At 40.7% G+C, this 16546-nt stretch overlaps 1 protein-coding gene across 1 annotated transcript; it reads left to right on the plus strand.

Annotated features, from left to right (window-relative positions):
* Nucleotides 1–10446: 10446 nt before the first annotated feature.
* On the plus strand, nucleotides 10447–15231 carry KRT20 (keratin 20). The gene is made up of 8 exons (XM_064472990.1): nucleotides 10447–10909; nucleotides 11680–11762; nucleotides 11974–12130; nucleotides 12753–12914; nucleotides 12997–13122; nucleotides 13278–13498; nucleotides 14443–14483; nucleotides 15134–15231. The coding sequence occupies exons 1-8, from the start codon at nucleotides 10487–10489 to the stop codon at nucleotides 15229–15231; spliced, it is 1311 nt and encodes a 436-aa protein (XP_064329060.1). The 5' UTR covers nucleotides 10447–10486.
* Nucleotides 15232–16546: the final 1315 nt, after the last annotated feature.

The raw sequence follows: 16546 nt of genomic DNA on the forward strand, positions 1-16546 counted from the left end.
TTCTTTTCCACTACTTGTTCTGCTCGGTAGAATTTCTGATTTTGCTTTTTCTTACATACGCAGCAGCCCAAAGCGGCGCTGTTACTGGCATAGGTCGAGACTGCAAAAGCCTCATTGTTTCAGGGGGTATAAAACTGGAAGGACACAAAAAAGAAGAAAAGAGATGACACGAGTTATGGATGACATTTACATAAGCAAAACTACTAAGATTACATAAGCAAAACTACTAAGATTACATAAGCAAAACTATGAAAACTTCCCTATGTACAAGTTTTCAATGTCATCGGTTAGAACAGCATTATTAGTAGGGTGGTTGTAAGGTACGCTTTGCTAAAATAGTCACCCTCAAAACACTTCTTTATTCTTCAGCTTTAATTTTAACTGTCTTTACACACTTTCCTTCAAAGCTTACAAGTACTTTTCCAGATATTCTCATTCTTCCTCAGTGACCCATTTATTTCAAAAACCCATTTCAGTTACTTGCTTTGATATTAATGTTGGTTCTGTTGACGGGTTCTGCAGTCAGGACAGACTGCTATACGCAATGCACACTAACACAAGGGGAGAGGCCCAAGTTCTCCAGCCAAAGCCAAGCTTCTTCCCCTTTCTCACATCAGCCCAATCACTGGCTCGGCAGGAGACCCTCACAGCAATGGGAAAATTTCCAGCGATATGCAAAGCTAAAAACTGAGCAAGGAAAAGAGAAATAGTATTCGGGCTGTTTAGCTGAGGAAGACTGTAAAAGCAGAATGGAGAGAGACAAAGTGGAGCATAATGAGTGTCTGTAGGGATTTGCATTCCAAAGTCAACGTCTGCATATAAAACAGTGTGTTCAGGGCAGTCTCATATTCATGAGGGAAATTGTCATTGTACTCTTTCATACCTACTCATAAGGAACTTTTATACAGGATTCCTGTTACCTGCTTTGCTTTGAAACAAGGCTCACAAAAGAAAATGAAAATTTCAAAGAAAATGAAGGTTTAAAACAAACAAAGTCCACCTCTATGATACAGTGTTTTCTTACTGGCATGTTAGGACCAGTTCACGATCCCCTTCGCCCCCTGCCCCCAACTCTTCACCCTTGTTGCACAAAGAGATCCCAAAAGCATTGAATAGATTACCTAATGGTTTCTTTAAATTGGGTAAAACTTGTAATACAGGATTAGTAACTCTTGGCTAATTAACAATGTCCTTCCTTATGGCTTACCAGATCCAACAAGCCAGACCCGGTGTTTGTAGCACCTGGACAAAACGTGCCTAAGTTTTACTGAACAAGTTTCTGTGTTACTTAAAGCCAAATTCATTTATCAAATCTATAGACCATAACTGCATCACTGTGATACAAATAATTATGAAAACTTCTAAGTAGCCCCTTATTTCTAAGTCAAAGGAAAGTATCTATGCTTTGCGCTAGATTTTGATTGTGCTAAACTACAAGAAGGAGGAAAAATGAGTAATTGAAGTGCTTTATAGAACACGCCTGTCCTTATTTCACATCCTTGAGCAATACACTGGCTTTACTCGTGTCCTGGTGTCATTCATGCAGAGGTGACAGATGCACTCCCAGCAGTCCTGTGTTACACCCAGCTACTGTCCAAACGGTACTGGCCGAGCCACCACAGGACTCCCATTCCGCTCCACTGCTTGGTGGTTTTAACCTTCCCTCAGAACCATGGCATTGCATTCTGAAACGGTCACACCAGCACAGCTCCCCGCACTCACCCACAGCTCACTCCTTCACTAACATCATCACACATCGATGGCTCGAACACATCCATTCAAGTTGCTGTCTTTTAACAAGTGAAGTAAGTCAATTAGTCCTTAAACAGATAAATATTAGTTACACTACATTCTGTTTTCTAAATGAAAGCCAGTATTCTATGGCAAAAATTGCTTACTTCTGGAGAATTCTTCATGGCTTTGGCATACTCTGTATAACTGCAGATTTCCTTTTTGTTGAACGGCTTATGATGCTGTGTCACTGGCCAGATGTTGCCCTGTATCGAGTGGTTATTCTTTATTTCTGAATTTGTGTTCTGGTACAGAAGCCATGCAATTCTGAATGCATTTAGGGTAGGTCTGCACCCTAAATAATAAATAATGATACTAATATTTACCACTTGCAAGCATTGTTAACATTATATTGTCACAACATGCTGAGACATGAAGTCAGGGAGATAATGAATGGGGGTAGTATTACCATTCCCATTTTATTACTTGAGAAATTGGAAAAAGAGATGACACAACTTGCTCAAGGCTGCAAAGAAAGTCACTGATAGCAGCCAAATTAGAATTCATCACTTCACAGCTTCTACTTACCCCAGCTATTAGATAATATGACTTCCACAAAGAGCTGTTCTCCAGCTACAGCAATCCCTTCTGTATCTGATTGCACCGAAGAGATAATTTGATTGATTCATTTCAAGGGTGTACTGCCGGTCAAGACCCTGCACACACTTTGACGATGTTCTTCAATTAACATGTGCCAATAGCCCTACTAAAATTAGTCCTGTGCAAAACACTACGCCTGTGTGTCTGGTGATTGTGTAGTATTTGGGAAGCTTTGAAAAAAAGTTGGCATTGTGCTGCTTTCTCTTAGTCTCAGATCAGTGTCTTGAAGGAAAGGAAATCCTCAGGCGTGTGATACTGTATTGCTTGAAAAATAACTCTGTTAAATCATTGTATTAAAACCGACTGAACTCTGCTAGCTGGTATTTATTCTACTTCCGTACTAAACACACACCAAAGTGCTGTTTCCACATCACGGAAGTGACTGACCCGGGCCCAAAGAAACTGCAATTTAAAAATTTTGAAGTAGCATAAAAAATAACACGCTCAGAGTGAATATATTCCACTTCCCATAAGTGGAACAGGAGAGCAAAAATATATCAGTAGGAGATAATGTCACTTCTAAGTCTAAGTGAATGATGTAACAATACTTTTGCAAACTAACGAGACACGGGAACTCACGGTCTATAAAAGGAGGCTGAAACCATCAGCATGCACAAATCACTTCTTGCAGTTTCACCTGCCATGTAAGGAAGTCCTGCACTAAATAATCCTCCAACGTGATTTATAACAGACTTGAATGCACTCCAGAATGTGTATGAGTCATGGCTTATTTCACTTGTAGAAATGTTAAAACTTATTAAGGTGTATTACAATACGCAGCTTTGGTAAGTGAATTGTTGATCCTCTGGAAGAAGTTTGCAATGAGGTAATGCAGTGCTGGTTTGTGCTGTTAATCACACATTCTTTCTGGTGATGTGGCCACACATTGGCAGGTTTCCTTCTGATTTATGAATAAGATGTTTCTATAGAATGCAAAATTTTTGCTTTCTGCCTACCTTGTTAATACAGAGGCAAAATTAATGAAGTCATTTCAGAAAGAGAAGAAAAGAAAATCCAGCATTTATAACGCTGCTAAAACCACTTTCTGCACGCTACTGTTGAAGCAGAGAGAATAGGTAGAAGAGCTGGTAAAACATTTCACAATGTCCACACCCTGACCTATAAAGGTTTGTAAAGTTTTGCTGGGAGATGCCTGTTCCTGTGTATGAATCATTTAGAGAAGGGAAGGATCTATAAACAGAGAAGCAAGGAAAGAATAATGCTTGAGAGGCCTGCACCCCCTGTCCTCCCCATGCCCTGAATTATACAGCAAAAGCATCTTAATTATTGACTCATTTGGCTTTGTGAAATCACAAGGAATTTTTACTGTGTATCGCTTCCTCGTAATTCCTTCCTCAGTAAAACTTTTCATTTCCTTTCAAGCTGTATTTTTATAATATTTTTAATTGTACGACTATACTGAAATGACCTACTTGAGCCACACATCTAGGGGCTGGTATAAAGGAATTGTGTGCAAACATTCCACGTTAAACATAAGCATCGATCGATTACAGCTCAGACTGCCCGTATGACAGAAGCTCATGGTACTAGACATGACCTAATGGTGAAACAGGTGCATGGCTGCTTCTTCTGGACACATTAATTTGCCTTTTGGAAGTCTGAATATGCAGCAGAAGCTTACAGGCATAAAATCATAACATCAGCTGTGGTGAAGACGCTTTCAATAACTATCCAGACTCCAGGGGTAAATTTGCTTTCCAACATCCTAAGGACAAGTCAAACGGAGTTAATTTGATAGGCTGGTATTTGGCTCTACAGAAAGCAACAGAACTTTGGGGAGGAATATAATTTGAGAAAAAATTTATTTCAATTTAGAGGAATAATTATTTGGAGCAGGCAGGGAAAAGAAGGAGAAACAAACACGTTGAAGCAGCTGACAACCTCTACGGCACTTCTTTAGAACAGAAGTTAATAGCCTGCTACTCTTAGAGAAAAAGTACCAGCTTTGGCTCTGATCTACACCCGAATCACACATAGAAGAAATTAAAGCATAAAATGCATAAAACAAAGACAGTGGAAGCAACTCTTGCCAGAGCAATTTCAGAGAAGGAAATGCATAATGTTGCTGCAAGTAGACAGAAATAGTGATTTCGAAGTTACCAGTGCAGGAAAAAAAAACACTTTTTCATTCCTTACTGGTGAGACAAGCTATCGATTTTTGGAAGCCATTTCCATGCCCAGGCTCTGTTTCTTAGTTAATCTCACCACAGAACAGTCTTAAGCCAGTTACTAAGACATTTTGGGAATGGACGTGTTCCACTGGAAATAGCATTGCTACTATGCAGGAAAAAAAAAAACAAACATAAAAACCACAGAAGCCTTTTCTTTAATGTCTAGAGTTTATTGCTGTCTAAAAATTAAGATACTTAAGCATCAGTCATAAAGAAAGGGGCATAATTTGAAGGGATAATGAACATTCCCGTCCTCAGAAATCCAGCTTTCAGGATTTAGAAGGACAGATAACTCTTGTTGCCATTGTTTACAAACTCACTGCCATACACAGCGCTAGACTCTCATAATTACAGCTTGTGGCTGTGGAGATAAATATTACTTTAAACATCTGGCCACAGGAGTTATGTAAAAATTTCTCTTCTGGATTTAGGACCAGAAAAGTAGGTAATATGTGAAATTCTGTTATGTAATACGTGAATGTCCTTAACCGTGGTCAGGTTCCAGCATGGATTCTCCCGTTGTAGCAAATACTACGCACAGATACCAGATCTGTACCCGTAACTCTTTTAAGGCGGCGTGTGGTGGCCCCTAGTGACGAGCGGGTATATCCACGCCGTGCTTCTGCTCCGAAGCCGCGCCCGTGGGACGGCTGCGGCCGCGCCCCGCCCCGGGAGCCGGTGCGGCTCCGAAGGCCGGCCGGCGGTTTGAGCCGGAACGTTCTGGGGAGCATTTGTGCCACGGACGTTCCTAGAAGCGCACAACCTTCTCAAAGGGGGTACTGAGATGTGGGGGTTGGGGTGTCTGGTTTTGATACCTGACTGCCTGACGCGGATCCTGAAGCTGGGGTAGTATTTCAGGTTCCTGCTCTTTCCCCAAGCAAGCCATCGCTTGCTTCAGGCTGTGCGGCCACTAGAACGTACGGAAGGGATGATTCACCACAGTGGCCCCCAAACGAAAAGCTGCAGTCGTGCAACTGCCCAGGCAACTCCTGGCAGTTAGAAGTGCAATTAGACCTTTGAAAAAAAATTAAGATTTTCCTCCTGGTTTGGGGGTTCCACTCACGATGCCAGTCGGGTCCCTGAAACCACAAGGATTTTTTTTGTTTAAAAGCTGGCAAAAAAAATCTACACAAATGTGGATACACACAAAGCAGTGCGCTTGTACCTACCTTTCATGGCGTACTATCAGCGCATGCACAGATTTGCACAGGGCCATGAAAATAGTATTCGCTTACGGAATCATATAAACATGTAATGTTTTCTCATAGATACTGAACTATTCCAGCATTATGGAACTGAGAAATATTCTCCGGCTTACCAGGTTTCTCATTCCACTGACACCTCAGCTGCACATCACTTTTACAAGCGAGAAGGATCTGCCTGGTAGTCTTTTAGATTATATTAGAGCTGATCTTAATGATACTTTTAGGGGAGAAAGAAGAGAAGGTTCATTTGTATGGCCTGGAGCTGCTGTTGTTGGCACTGACATCTGATTCTCTCGAGCAGAGCAGCTAAGACGGGACAGGCAGCTCCTGACTTCCATTCTCAGCCTGTGGCTGGGGAAGGACGTAACCAGCACATCGACTCATGCACCACTCCGAGATCTGGAACGCTTCTTTAAGTGTCCCACTATTTAAAGTAATGTTTTAAATTTACCTCTCTGGTCAAAAGCTCAAAGCAGAAAGAAATAAGGTGTAGAGATTTGATGATTCAAATATTTTCATTGCACACAAGATAAAAAGGAGAGGGAAATGAGGAAAAATTATATATGTGAGGAAGACAGCGTAAGATCCTGTGCAGTGCATGTTCAGGGCTTATGTGAATCCCACAGAGTCAGTATCATCATCTGGACCTTTCTCTCACCTGATCACATTCAGCAAAACACAAAACAACTTTCTCTGCTCTTCGGAGAGAGCAGTCTTCAAGGGTGCAGCATTCGCATTAACAAATGGTGCAAAGATAGTTTGTTTTCAGGGTGGACAATTGTCCTAAGCACTTTTTTTCACTCATTCAGAAAAACCTGCTCTTGGCTCACATCTACAGCAAAACCTGACTCTGATTTTCCCCTGAAAGCTCATCTTACAACCGTTCCCTTGGTTGTAAAGCAGTCGTATAAATCAGGAAGTAACTTCTCGCAAGTAGGTTAAGAAGAGAAGGAGGGAAATTTCTCACACACAGAAATATTGAATACTGGAATATGGCTGGAATAGTGAAGAAGGAACTCCTCTTCCCCGAATGCACTCTGTACAGTGGAAGGCCTGTCAGGACTGTGCTGTCAGAGATCTTTCAGCTTCAGATTCTTACAACAAAAAAATTCAAACCGAGATCAGCAATGTAGTTACAGGGACTAATAAATGGGCATTGGAGTTCACTCCTAGAATGGATCATCACTAAAGGCTGAACTAAAAGACTTTTTATTTAAATCTTTAACTCAGCCAAAAGGAAAGCATACATTCCACCTAAAGGCAGCATAAATGCAGAACCGAAGCTGGGTGTGTCTTTTCCTCTTGAACTCTCAAGACTGGTTACATATGACTGTTTCGTAAAGTGAGTAATGCTAAATGGCAAGCGCATGTTATCATAACCCTGCATGACTTATCTTCATTGCTCTCCAGAATACATTAATGTTCTGTCCCACAGGAGAAATTTATTCATGAAATCAAACAATTTGTTAGTGTTGCTATGAATGTTCTATGATGACTACACGCAACCCATTCCAACCGAGCACATCACTGAAAGGAAGGGTTATACGAGTCCTGTCCTCCGCAGAGCATTTGCAACTGAGTCTGGAGTTGGGAACTGCCCAGCTCAACTAAAACGTCAGCAAAGCGTGAGCAGCACTTCTTTAACATTGATTAAAGCTGCAGGTATCAGATAATATATTTTTAGCTTGCTCAGCATCTTTGTAGATAACTTACTGTTACAACCAATAAAATAAAAAACAATAAAAATATGTCAGGCCAGATAATACCTGGGCATAGTTCAAGAGGTAGCGGGGGCTGATGACCACTCCCACATGGCAGGTGAACAGCTCGGCAGGTATGAGCCATGGTGAGCCATGTGCCCTTCAGCCCATCTGTGGGCCTTGCCTTCATTTCATTTACTGCTATAGACATAGTCCTTGGTGTTCACTCTTGCAGTTTCCAGTGACTTGTACAACCATTCAAGATATATTCCATGAAAAAAAATGTATTGAACCAAAATACAGGAGCAAAAGCCATCCCTGGTATGAACGATACCTATCCTGATCTTAGTAAATATTCTTGCAAATACTCCAGCTTATTTTTTCGACTAGAAGCAGATACAAAATGATGAGACCAGAGAAATTGTCAGGACACAGTTTGGAGACAAAAAAGAAAATGAATGCTAAGAAAATTCAGCCCAGCATCTATTCATGCTAGGTCTGCATGGTGCTATTGCTCTGCGCTTCCAATGGCATATGCCTTGAATGCTTTTGCTTAATAGTCAAGAGGATCCTGGAGGAAAAATAGTTGTTGAAGGTTCAGCTTGACCTAAAGTAGCAGAGCGAGAACACAAGGTAAATGTCCCACCTACTCCTGATGTCCACTTTAATCCAGGTCACTGTGTGAGGTGCAGTGAGAGAAAAGTTTAGAAATTTTTATGTATCAGTGAATTTTATTTCTCTATCCATCTGAAATGCATTTTTATGTTATTCCTACATTTATAAACAGCATCCAGTTTCTGTAAATTTCAAACATCTGACATTAATTTAACAACACACACAATTAGCTTTTGATATTCAAACTATGTAGCTGCTTCTCCATACGGAGGTGCAATAGTTATGAATACAAAGATTAGGAATTTGGCCCCAAAAGCCAACCTAGGCCTGTGATGACATTTTGTTGCATTTATAGGCAAACATGAAAGCTAACAAATAACCTTTGTCATTTGCTCAATAAAAGGAAAAATGGAATCATCAAGTGATGGTTAGAAAAACTACCATCAAGGTAGCATGGGATCTAATTTTAATAAATACTAAGAAGACAAAGCGGAATGTCTGCTTTTCAATAGACTACAGTAAATACTGCCAGAGATCTAGGCAGTGAGATGTACAGCCAAGAGATGTAACTGTAGCAGGATCTCTTGCTGTATTCCTCTTACAGCTTCAAAGGTGTAAGCTCTGCCCTACTACCATGATTGATTCTTACTCAGCCTGAATATTTTTAATAAAAAAAAGATGGCCCACCTTGAGTTTCTACAGTGACAGCCCAAATGATATGGCCAGTGTACTTTGGTTTCAACTGTCATAAATGTTTTTCATTATCAGTTACAGGCAGAGAAGTTCAAGGTCCAAAGACAATTCACAGCATCCTCCTACAAAAAAGTTCTGCCTTGAAGGCCAATCACTTTTGGTGGGAAGATGCATATTTTCAGAATGGCTGCGTATGACAGCTTACCCCTCTGCCTGGATCCAGTGCTACTTAGACCAATCTGTAGCCCAATACCTTGAAAAACTTAGCAGTACCGATTCCCTACTAGCCCAGGCTAGGTGTTCTCAGAAGCCTGAAGATGCTTCCAATATACAGTTTAATGCCTCCAAAGCTTGGTGTCTCACCGATTTCCTTGCCCCAAGGTTGAAGATCAGTACATACAGCAGCTGTTTTCACTAACACGAGCAATATGTGCTAACCTGACTAGCTGCACATTAATAATACACTAAAGCACTGTCAGTGCGATGCCCCAAGGAACTGCAGCTACATACCGTCCCAACGCACACCTGCCACCTGCCTTCCTGCAGCACTAACCACCCCCTCAGCAATCAGTTTTCTTCCCTTGCTTTCCATTTTAGTTCTGCATTTTCTGTATCAAAAGTATACACCACAGTCAGTTTAGGAGCTTTGCTACAATTAGGATTGTTGCGTTTCCTCTGAGCAAGGGCAACTGATTTCCCGTTAATGAACATAACACCGGCTTTGTGACAGACCGCCCAGCAGCGGAACTCGTTAGCTGGTAGACTCTGTCTAGAGCATTGATGAGGCAGGGGGACACTTGCTTTGCTTTAACTTCAGCCACACAGGGGGGATGGAAGCTAGTTATGCTGGAAGCTTAATCTCAACGCCTCCTGTCACTCTGTGGATCTCAGCATCTCATATATGAAATAAAGTGGGCGGTGAAGATTTCAAATAGTCTTGCTCCTATTACTTTATTGATGGAAAAAGCAAAACTCCTTCTACTTAATTTCAACTCTTCTGAAAGCTAGAGCTCAGCTTTCAACAGGTGTCTGGTACTAAATGAATACGTATTCAGTGCAAGATAACTACAACAACATTCACTTTCCAACTACAGTATGAATATGGTTTTCTGCTTACTATAAAACAAATTAACATGGAACTTACAGATGCCTCCTTTCTAATAATTTATACACTGTTCTAGACTGTCCCGAGGCCCAAACTATTGCTTGCTCAACAGAAATACATACTTGATTGCAAATATAAATATTTTAAGTCGCTTGTCACATATAGTCAACTCTCATTTTAATTTTGTACACCGCACGTGGGGGTGACAATCTCCTTGTTTGTTCAAAGGACTATAGAGAGTATGGCTGCAGGAACACTGTTATAAATGATTCAACAGTTTATTTGTGTTTTATCTTTTGTTCAAAATAATAACAAAGTGAGCCAAACTACCTGGGGAGTTTTTCTCAAACCCAGGTGAACAGATGAAAACCCTTTTGCATTGTACGGAGTGTGGGGGCAATATGCTGTGTGCTATTTGTGCTGAAACCAGTTACACGATGTGTCAACAGAGGTGGGGTTTATCACTACTGCGCTTCCTCTTTGAAACACGGTATAAAGGTTTACGGAGCACAGGCTGCTCCTCACTTCGGCTGCGCTCCATCTGTGTAGGCTTAGCTGCTTCATTTTAGAAGACGAAGAACACAAATGGCGTTCTCTAACCGAACCTTTCAGTGGGGGTCAAGCACCCACCTCCAACCTACTGCACCCAGTGTCAGTGGTTTAACCTCCAGGAAAACGGCCATCCAAAAGATGCAGGCACCGAGCGTCTATGGGGGAGCTGGCGGCTGTGGTACCCGCATATCCACCAGCACCAACTACGGGCAAGGCTTCGGTGGGAACTTCCAGCTTAGCGTTACTGGTAATGGTGTGCTCCTCACTGGCAATGAAAAATCAACTATGCAAAATCTAAATGACCGTTTGGCTTCGTATCTGGAGAAGGTGCGTTCTCTAGAAAAGGCCAACTCCGTGATTGAAAAGCAGATCAAGGAGTGGTATGAGCAGAACGCCCCAGTCGTAAGGCGTGACTATAGCTCATACTTTAAAACAATTGAAGATCTCCAAAATAAGGTAAGATATCATATAGCCATCTATAAAGACATGAATTGCAATTATTGGGGAGACAGATAATAATCTACTGTAGAAAATGTACTTTTCCAAATTGCAATTTTCTCAGCTAAGAAAAATAAATGCTTTGTTTTGATCGGATACAAATTAGTGACAGATTTTGCACAATTTGTAATACTAGATATAGGTCTTCAGATATAAGTAATCTCATATGTGAAAAATCTTTGAATCAAAATTAATTAGTTCTATTCTACTTGCCATGGGGAGTTTTAATTAGTGAAAAACCGGACAGTAATATACATATGTAAATATAGTTTAGCATCTGTGGATTTCAAAGAGGTTTTTTTAGAAAAGACAGCCAAATGCTCAGAAAAAATAATAGATCACTACTTGAAATGGTAAATTACCGCTATAAAAATAAAACATTCCCCCAGCAATCAGCTGAGAGATCTGTCAAAATATGTTTCCAGTGACCTTCCTTAAATCTTTCCCCTCTTCAGCGGTTCTATTTCCCATCTTTTAAAAGCAGTTCCTTTCCAGAGAGCAGTTCATCCCAACTATTTTATATACCTATTTTATGACAGGATAATTTGCCTTTAGGATAACCCTAATTCCTTCTATGCACTTCAAAGGGAACTTAGCTTAAACCTAGATGACTAATAGGGAGATAAAGTTAAGAAAGATGAAGCCCACATGCAGTATTAATTTCCAGAAAAGGATCAACTGTCCATTTATGTGCAAAGATTCGTCACTTTTCAACCATTCCTTTTTAGATTGCTGCTGCCCAGCTGGAAAATGCAAAGCTTGTCCTGCAGACTGACAATGCCAAACTGGCTGCTGATGATTTTAGACTGAAGTAAGTTCCATGATAGTTTCATAAATTCTCTTTCATGCTCCTCTTATTCATGAAAACTTCTAGTTATTAGTATCAAAGCTGAGAAGTAAACATTTTCTAATGTAAAGTTTAATAAAAAGAAAAATTTTACAACTAAGGCTGTAGTACTTACCAATTCTAACACATCAAACAGTTGCATCTTCATAATGACAAAACAAGCCTTGTTTTACAGGTATGAGAATGAACAGCTGCTCAGGCAAAATGTCAAGAGTGACATTAACGGACTGCTCCACATTCGTGATGACTTGACTTTGTCGAAATCTGATTTGGAGTCACAGATTGAAAGTGTGAATGAAGAACTAGCTTTTCTTAAGAAGAACCATGAGGAGGTGAGAGCAGCCAAACACTGTCAGGGAGGGATTTTTTAAAGTGGCATACATAAACTCAGGCTCACTAGGAATAACGAAAGCTTCACAGTTAATCTGAACAGATATTGCACTTACAGTGGGATTCAGCTCAAGATTAGCACGTAAAAATTTAGGTACCTATTCATAAATTACCTATGTGAATGCGCCTATGGTTCTATTATAATTAACCGAGAGACAGTCAATAAACCAGACAGAGCCTAGAGAGTGATTCGACTCACTGCAGAGCAAAGACCTGCACAAATGGGAACCATCACTTCTACACTCATTCCGTAGATCTAGTCCTGAGGAAATAATCTTTTTGTAATAAGTTTGTCTATGATATAGCATTTGTTGCTACAAAATCAGTAAAATGTTCTAACACGGAATCATAGACTCGTAGAATCATTTAGGCTGGAAAAGACCTTTTAAGAGCGTCAAGTCCAACGTGAGGTACACTAAACAGTATTTACAAGGACATTAAGTTATCTTGCCCTGAGGTGCTATTTAAGAATTACTTCTCTGTCTATAGATTTTGAATTTGCTTCCAATATTCAGGATTGAAAGTTCCCTGTAGCTGATGCTAATGCAATCCTCCTTGCTGCAGGATGTTGACAGACTGCACAAACAGGTGAGCAGCTCAGCTAACACAGAGGTGGATGCTGCTCCAACGGTTGAGGTTGCAACTATTATGGAAAATGTGAGACAGCAATATGAAGAAATGGCAGAAAAGAACTGTCAAAAAGCCAAAGAACAATTTGAAAAGCAGGTAAGGTCAATCACCTGCACATCAGCAAGGACCTCAGCCACATCTAGTTGCAGTTTACAGTCTCTCCATTCTGGCATTTCAGACAGAAGAACTGAACCAGGAAATAGAACTCCACATGGAACAGCTGGAAGCCCAAAGGAGAGAGATCAACGAGCGGAGGCCCATCGTTCATGGTCTGGAGCTAGAATTACAGTCCCAGATTAACAAGGTAAATAATAAAGGGTACTTGAAATAAGGACAATGTTTAGTAGACAGTTAAACAGATAAAAATAGAAAGTGGGAGGCTTTTCAGTCAAAACATCATTTTAACACAAAAATGTATCCTCTTGAATAATACATCTCTGTCCTTTTCATTGGCTGTAGAGAAAGGCATTAGAAGACACTCTGTCTCGAACTGAAGCACGTTATGGTTATCAGCTAACCCAAATACAGGACGAAGCTGCCAATTTAGAGGCTCAGCTGAGGCAACTCCGAGCTGACATGGAGGGTCAGAGGAAGGAGTACAGTTTATTGCTGGATATCAAGAGTTGCTTGGAAATAGAGATCGCCACATACCGCCGTCTGCTGGAAGGAGAGGACAGCGGGTGAGGGAATACGTGCACCTTGCTTGTTGGCTTAGTTTCGTATGACAGCAAACAACATTGCAAATACTGTCTATATTCACTGAAGGCAAAAGTGTAAAATCTGCCACTTTCCAACTGGTTTGGGATGGGGGAAGTTGTTGTCCAGTTCTTAACGGTACATTCAGAGCAGGCTGCAGTTCGTGCTCAGTTTCAGAAGCTGCTGTGGAAGTTGGTTGAGTTTGTCCCTGCCAGCCTCCGCACAGATACATACTGTTACTCTTTGCGAGCTGAGTAGCTGGATGGATGTTCACACTCCATAAGCACCAGTAATTTCATTTTGGATCGACTTGCCCATAACTGTAATGACTGTAGCTTCTGCCAGCCTGGGCTAACCTGGGCTAGACTTTTGTTAACCTGGTTTAGACAACGCAGCATGTGGTCACACTAAAGCAGGACTCAGCAAGAGCATGTTGACCTCCTCTTGCCGCCCCTGGCAAGTTTTGCAGCCTGCCCTGGGTTATGCTGGGCTCTACCTGTGTCACTAGCAGCCAAGCTACTTAAAAATTTGAAGAGATGCAAGTGAGCTGACACTAAATAGTCCGGTAGCCCATGGTCTGCAGTGAAAAGAGAGCAGACATCTCTGGAAGCGGGGCAAGCAAGAGAGTGGTATTTACCCCCAAGATTCTGCCTGTCCAGCTCTTCTGGCTCAGGAACTAGATTGGGCATTATCTGCATGAGCTGAAGTCACAGCACTGCAGAAATGAGTCTGCAAGTTAATTTCACCTATAGCTTATGCTTAGCAAGTTTTATTTTAACTAAAAAACCCCTCATTTAAACAGCTGGGTAAACGTCGTGATGCAAGGGCATTACCTCATCTTGATTAAAAGTACAAGAAATGTTCGAGAATGTTTCTTCAATATGTTAGGTGCCATATATTTATATTTTTTAATTTATAATTTGAACAGACATTCCCAAGTGGAGGTACCTACACCACAGCCTGAAAAAGGTATGTCACACCAACTTCCTTATTTTTTGATGGCAGCCTGTTGAAACGTTAGGGAACTAAGTAGCCCGATATAAAACAACACAGTTGCAGAGCAAATAATCAACCAGTGGAATCTTACATCAAGAAAGCAATCAACTGTTTGAATAGATAACCTACAGGGATTGTAGAAAACCTCGTTTTAGGTATACAGTTCAGGTGCCCGAAGTAAAACCCCAGACTCCTCAAAGAGCCAAGAGAATGACAGAGAATTATTGAATCACCTTCTGGAGGGCTTCAGAAGCATCTGCCTCTCTCCACTGCCTGCACAGGGAGACTAGGCTCCTAAATAAAGTGTCTAGTTTAATAGCAAAACTATCCATTTCAGTGTAAGAGTATTCCTAGGTTTTAGGTCTACGAGTTTGTGCTAAACTGAAGCAAAACTATCAGGAGGGATAGAGACTTATTCAACACAATGTCCACTATAGTATTATGGGTAACATACATCATGTTCAAAGGAAGAGAAGTCCTATCTTGTGTACCCCAAAAGTTTACTTCACAGTAACTGTGCATTGAAAAGATGCCGCCTTCTATTTTCTCACGGGTGGAATTGCTGCTAGTACATCTGTCAGTATACATTGCATTTAGTTAATCCTCTGTCCATTCATTACCAGAAACAACTAAAATTAAGAAGATCAAGACAATTGTTGAAGAGGTGGTCGATGGCAAGGTTGTCTCCACTCAGATGAACGAGATTGAAGAGAAGCTGTAAATGGCACCAGCAGGGAGGAGGCGGCCTCTGAGCTTCTTGGCGCTCATGCCCAAACTACAAGATTAAACTTCCTAAAGAATCAATCTAATTCTCCCTATGACCCAGAAGGGTTGAAAAATGCCAAACTATCAAATCTCAAACAATTTTTTTTTTTTTTTGCGTGTGACTGTTAATAAAAATCAGTAAGTTACAAAGTACAGGATTTGGAGTTTGCTTGCAGAGTGACTAAATGCTGTGATGAAAAAAGACTAAATCAGCCTATTAGAAATGTATAATTGTTTCCAAGACAGATGAAACCTGAAGTATTTGGTTTTACCTATACCAGAGTCCTAAAATGACATTAAAAGTCTTGCTCAGTAAAAATTATAAAGTCAAGTGACGTATAGCATGAATTTACTATAGCTTTTAAAATTATCTAAATTAAACTTAGAAAAATACTGAAGCAGTTACCATTGAAGTTTCAAAGCACTAAGCTGGTGAAAGGCATTAGATGAAGACGGGACAATATTTGCTCATGTGCTTAACAAGCTCTGGCTAGTAACGGATCTTCTGAAGGCACTCCGAGAACTTGTCCTTTGTTTTTTCAGACAGTCTGCTTCAACATCAGGTGCCTTAAGATTTCTCACACTTTCAATTTATTAATAAATGACAAGCTTTTAGAAGAGAGCTGCTATTTCTTGAACCTGGATGGACACCTCATCAAAACTTTACAAAAAAGAATTTACCAGATATAGACAATACGCTCTCTATGTTAGTTTAACTGCAATGCAAAGTTTAGCAATCTATTTTTCACTTATGCACTAGTACATTTCAAGTAGATTTGTTTTTAAAAATACATTCAAATGATAAGTCAGTGCACCTTTTCTGAACTTGAACTACCACTCAAATGCAACGCGGCTTCACTTCAGTAAAAACTGATTTTCAAGTAAATAAGAAGTGTCAATTTGCATTTCACAATAAATTAAAATTAATAAATACACTGAAGAAGCCTATTTATTATTTTTTTACTCTCTGTGAATTTCTATATCACCGGGGACTGTAGCAAGCAAAGAAATTTTATCAATAAGAATAAATCTTGCCTCTCAGTTCAGAAATCAAAAGACCACCACCTCTACCAAACCTTCCCCTCCCAGTAAGTGCCCGGGCCCTGTCCCAGGCAGTACGAGCCTCCCGCGCCACACCCGCCCGCCAGGCCAGGGAGCCTGCCTGTTCCTCTTGACAACATCAACACAGAAGACGCTTCCTTTTGAAATCTCACCTGTCCAGTGAGTTATTTACTGTACGCAATCAGCTGCCAAAGAAAATAATCCTTCAC

The sequence above is a fragment of the Phalacrocorax carbo genome, chromosome 25 (assembly GCF_963921805.1).
Source record: "Phalacrocorax carbo chromosome 25, bPhaCar2.1, whole genome shotgun sequence".
In the NCBI taxonomy this organism is placed as follows: domain Eukaryota; kingdom Metazoa; phylum Chordata; class Aves; order Suliformes; family Phalacrocoracidae; genus Phalacrocorax; species Phalacrocorax carbo.

What these genes read in the sequence shown, in the direction of transcription:
- KRT20 (XM_064472990.1), top strand. Translation starts at nt 10,487, where the DNA reads ATGGCGTTCTCTAACCGAACCTTTCAGTGGGGGTCAAGCACCCACCTC. An exon ending in GCTGATGATTTTAGACTGAA is followed by an intron (nt 11,763 to 11,973) that starts GTAAGTTCCATG and finishes CTTGTTTTACAG; the next exon opens with GTATGAGAATGAACAGCTGC. An exon ending in TACAGTCCCAGATTAACAAG is followed by an intron (nt 13,123 to 13,277) that starts GTAAATAATAAA and finishes CATTGGCTGTAG; the next exon opens with AGAAAGGCATTAGAAGACAC.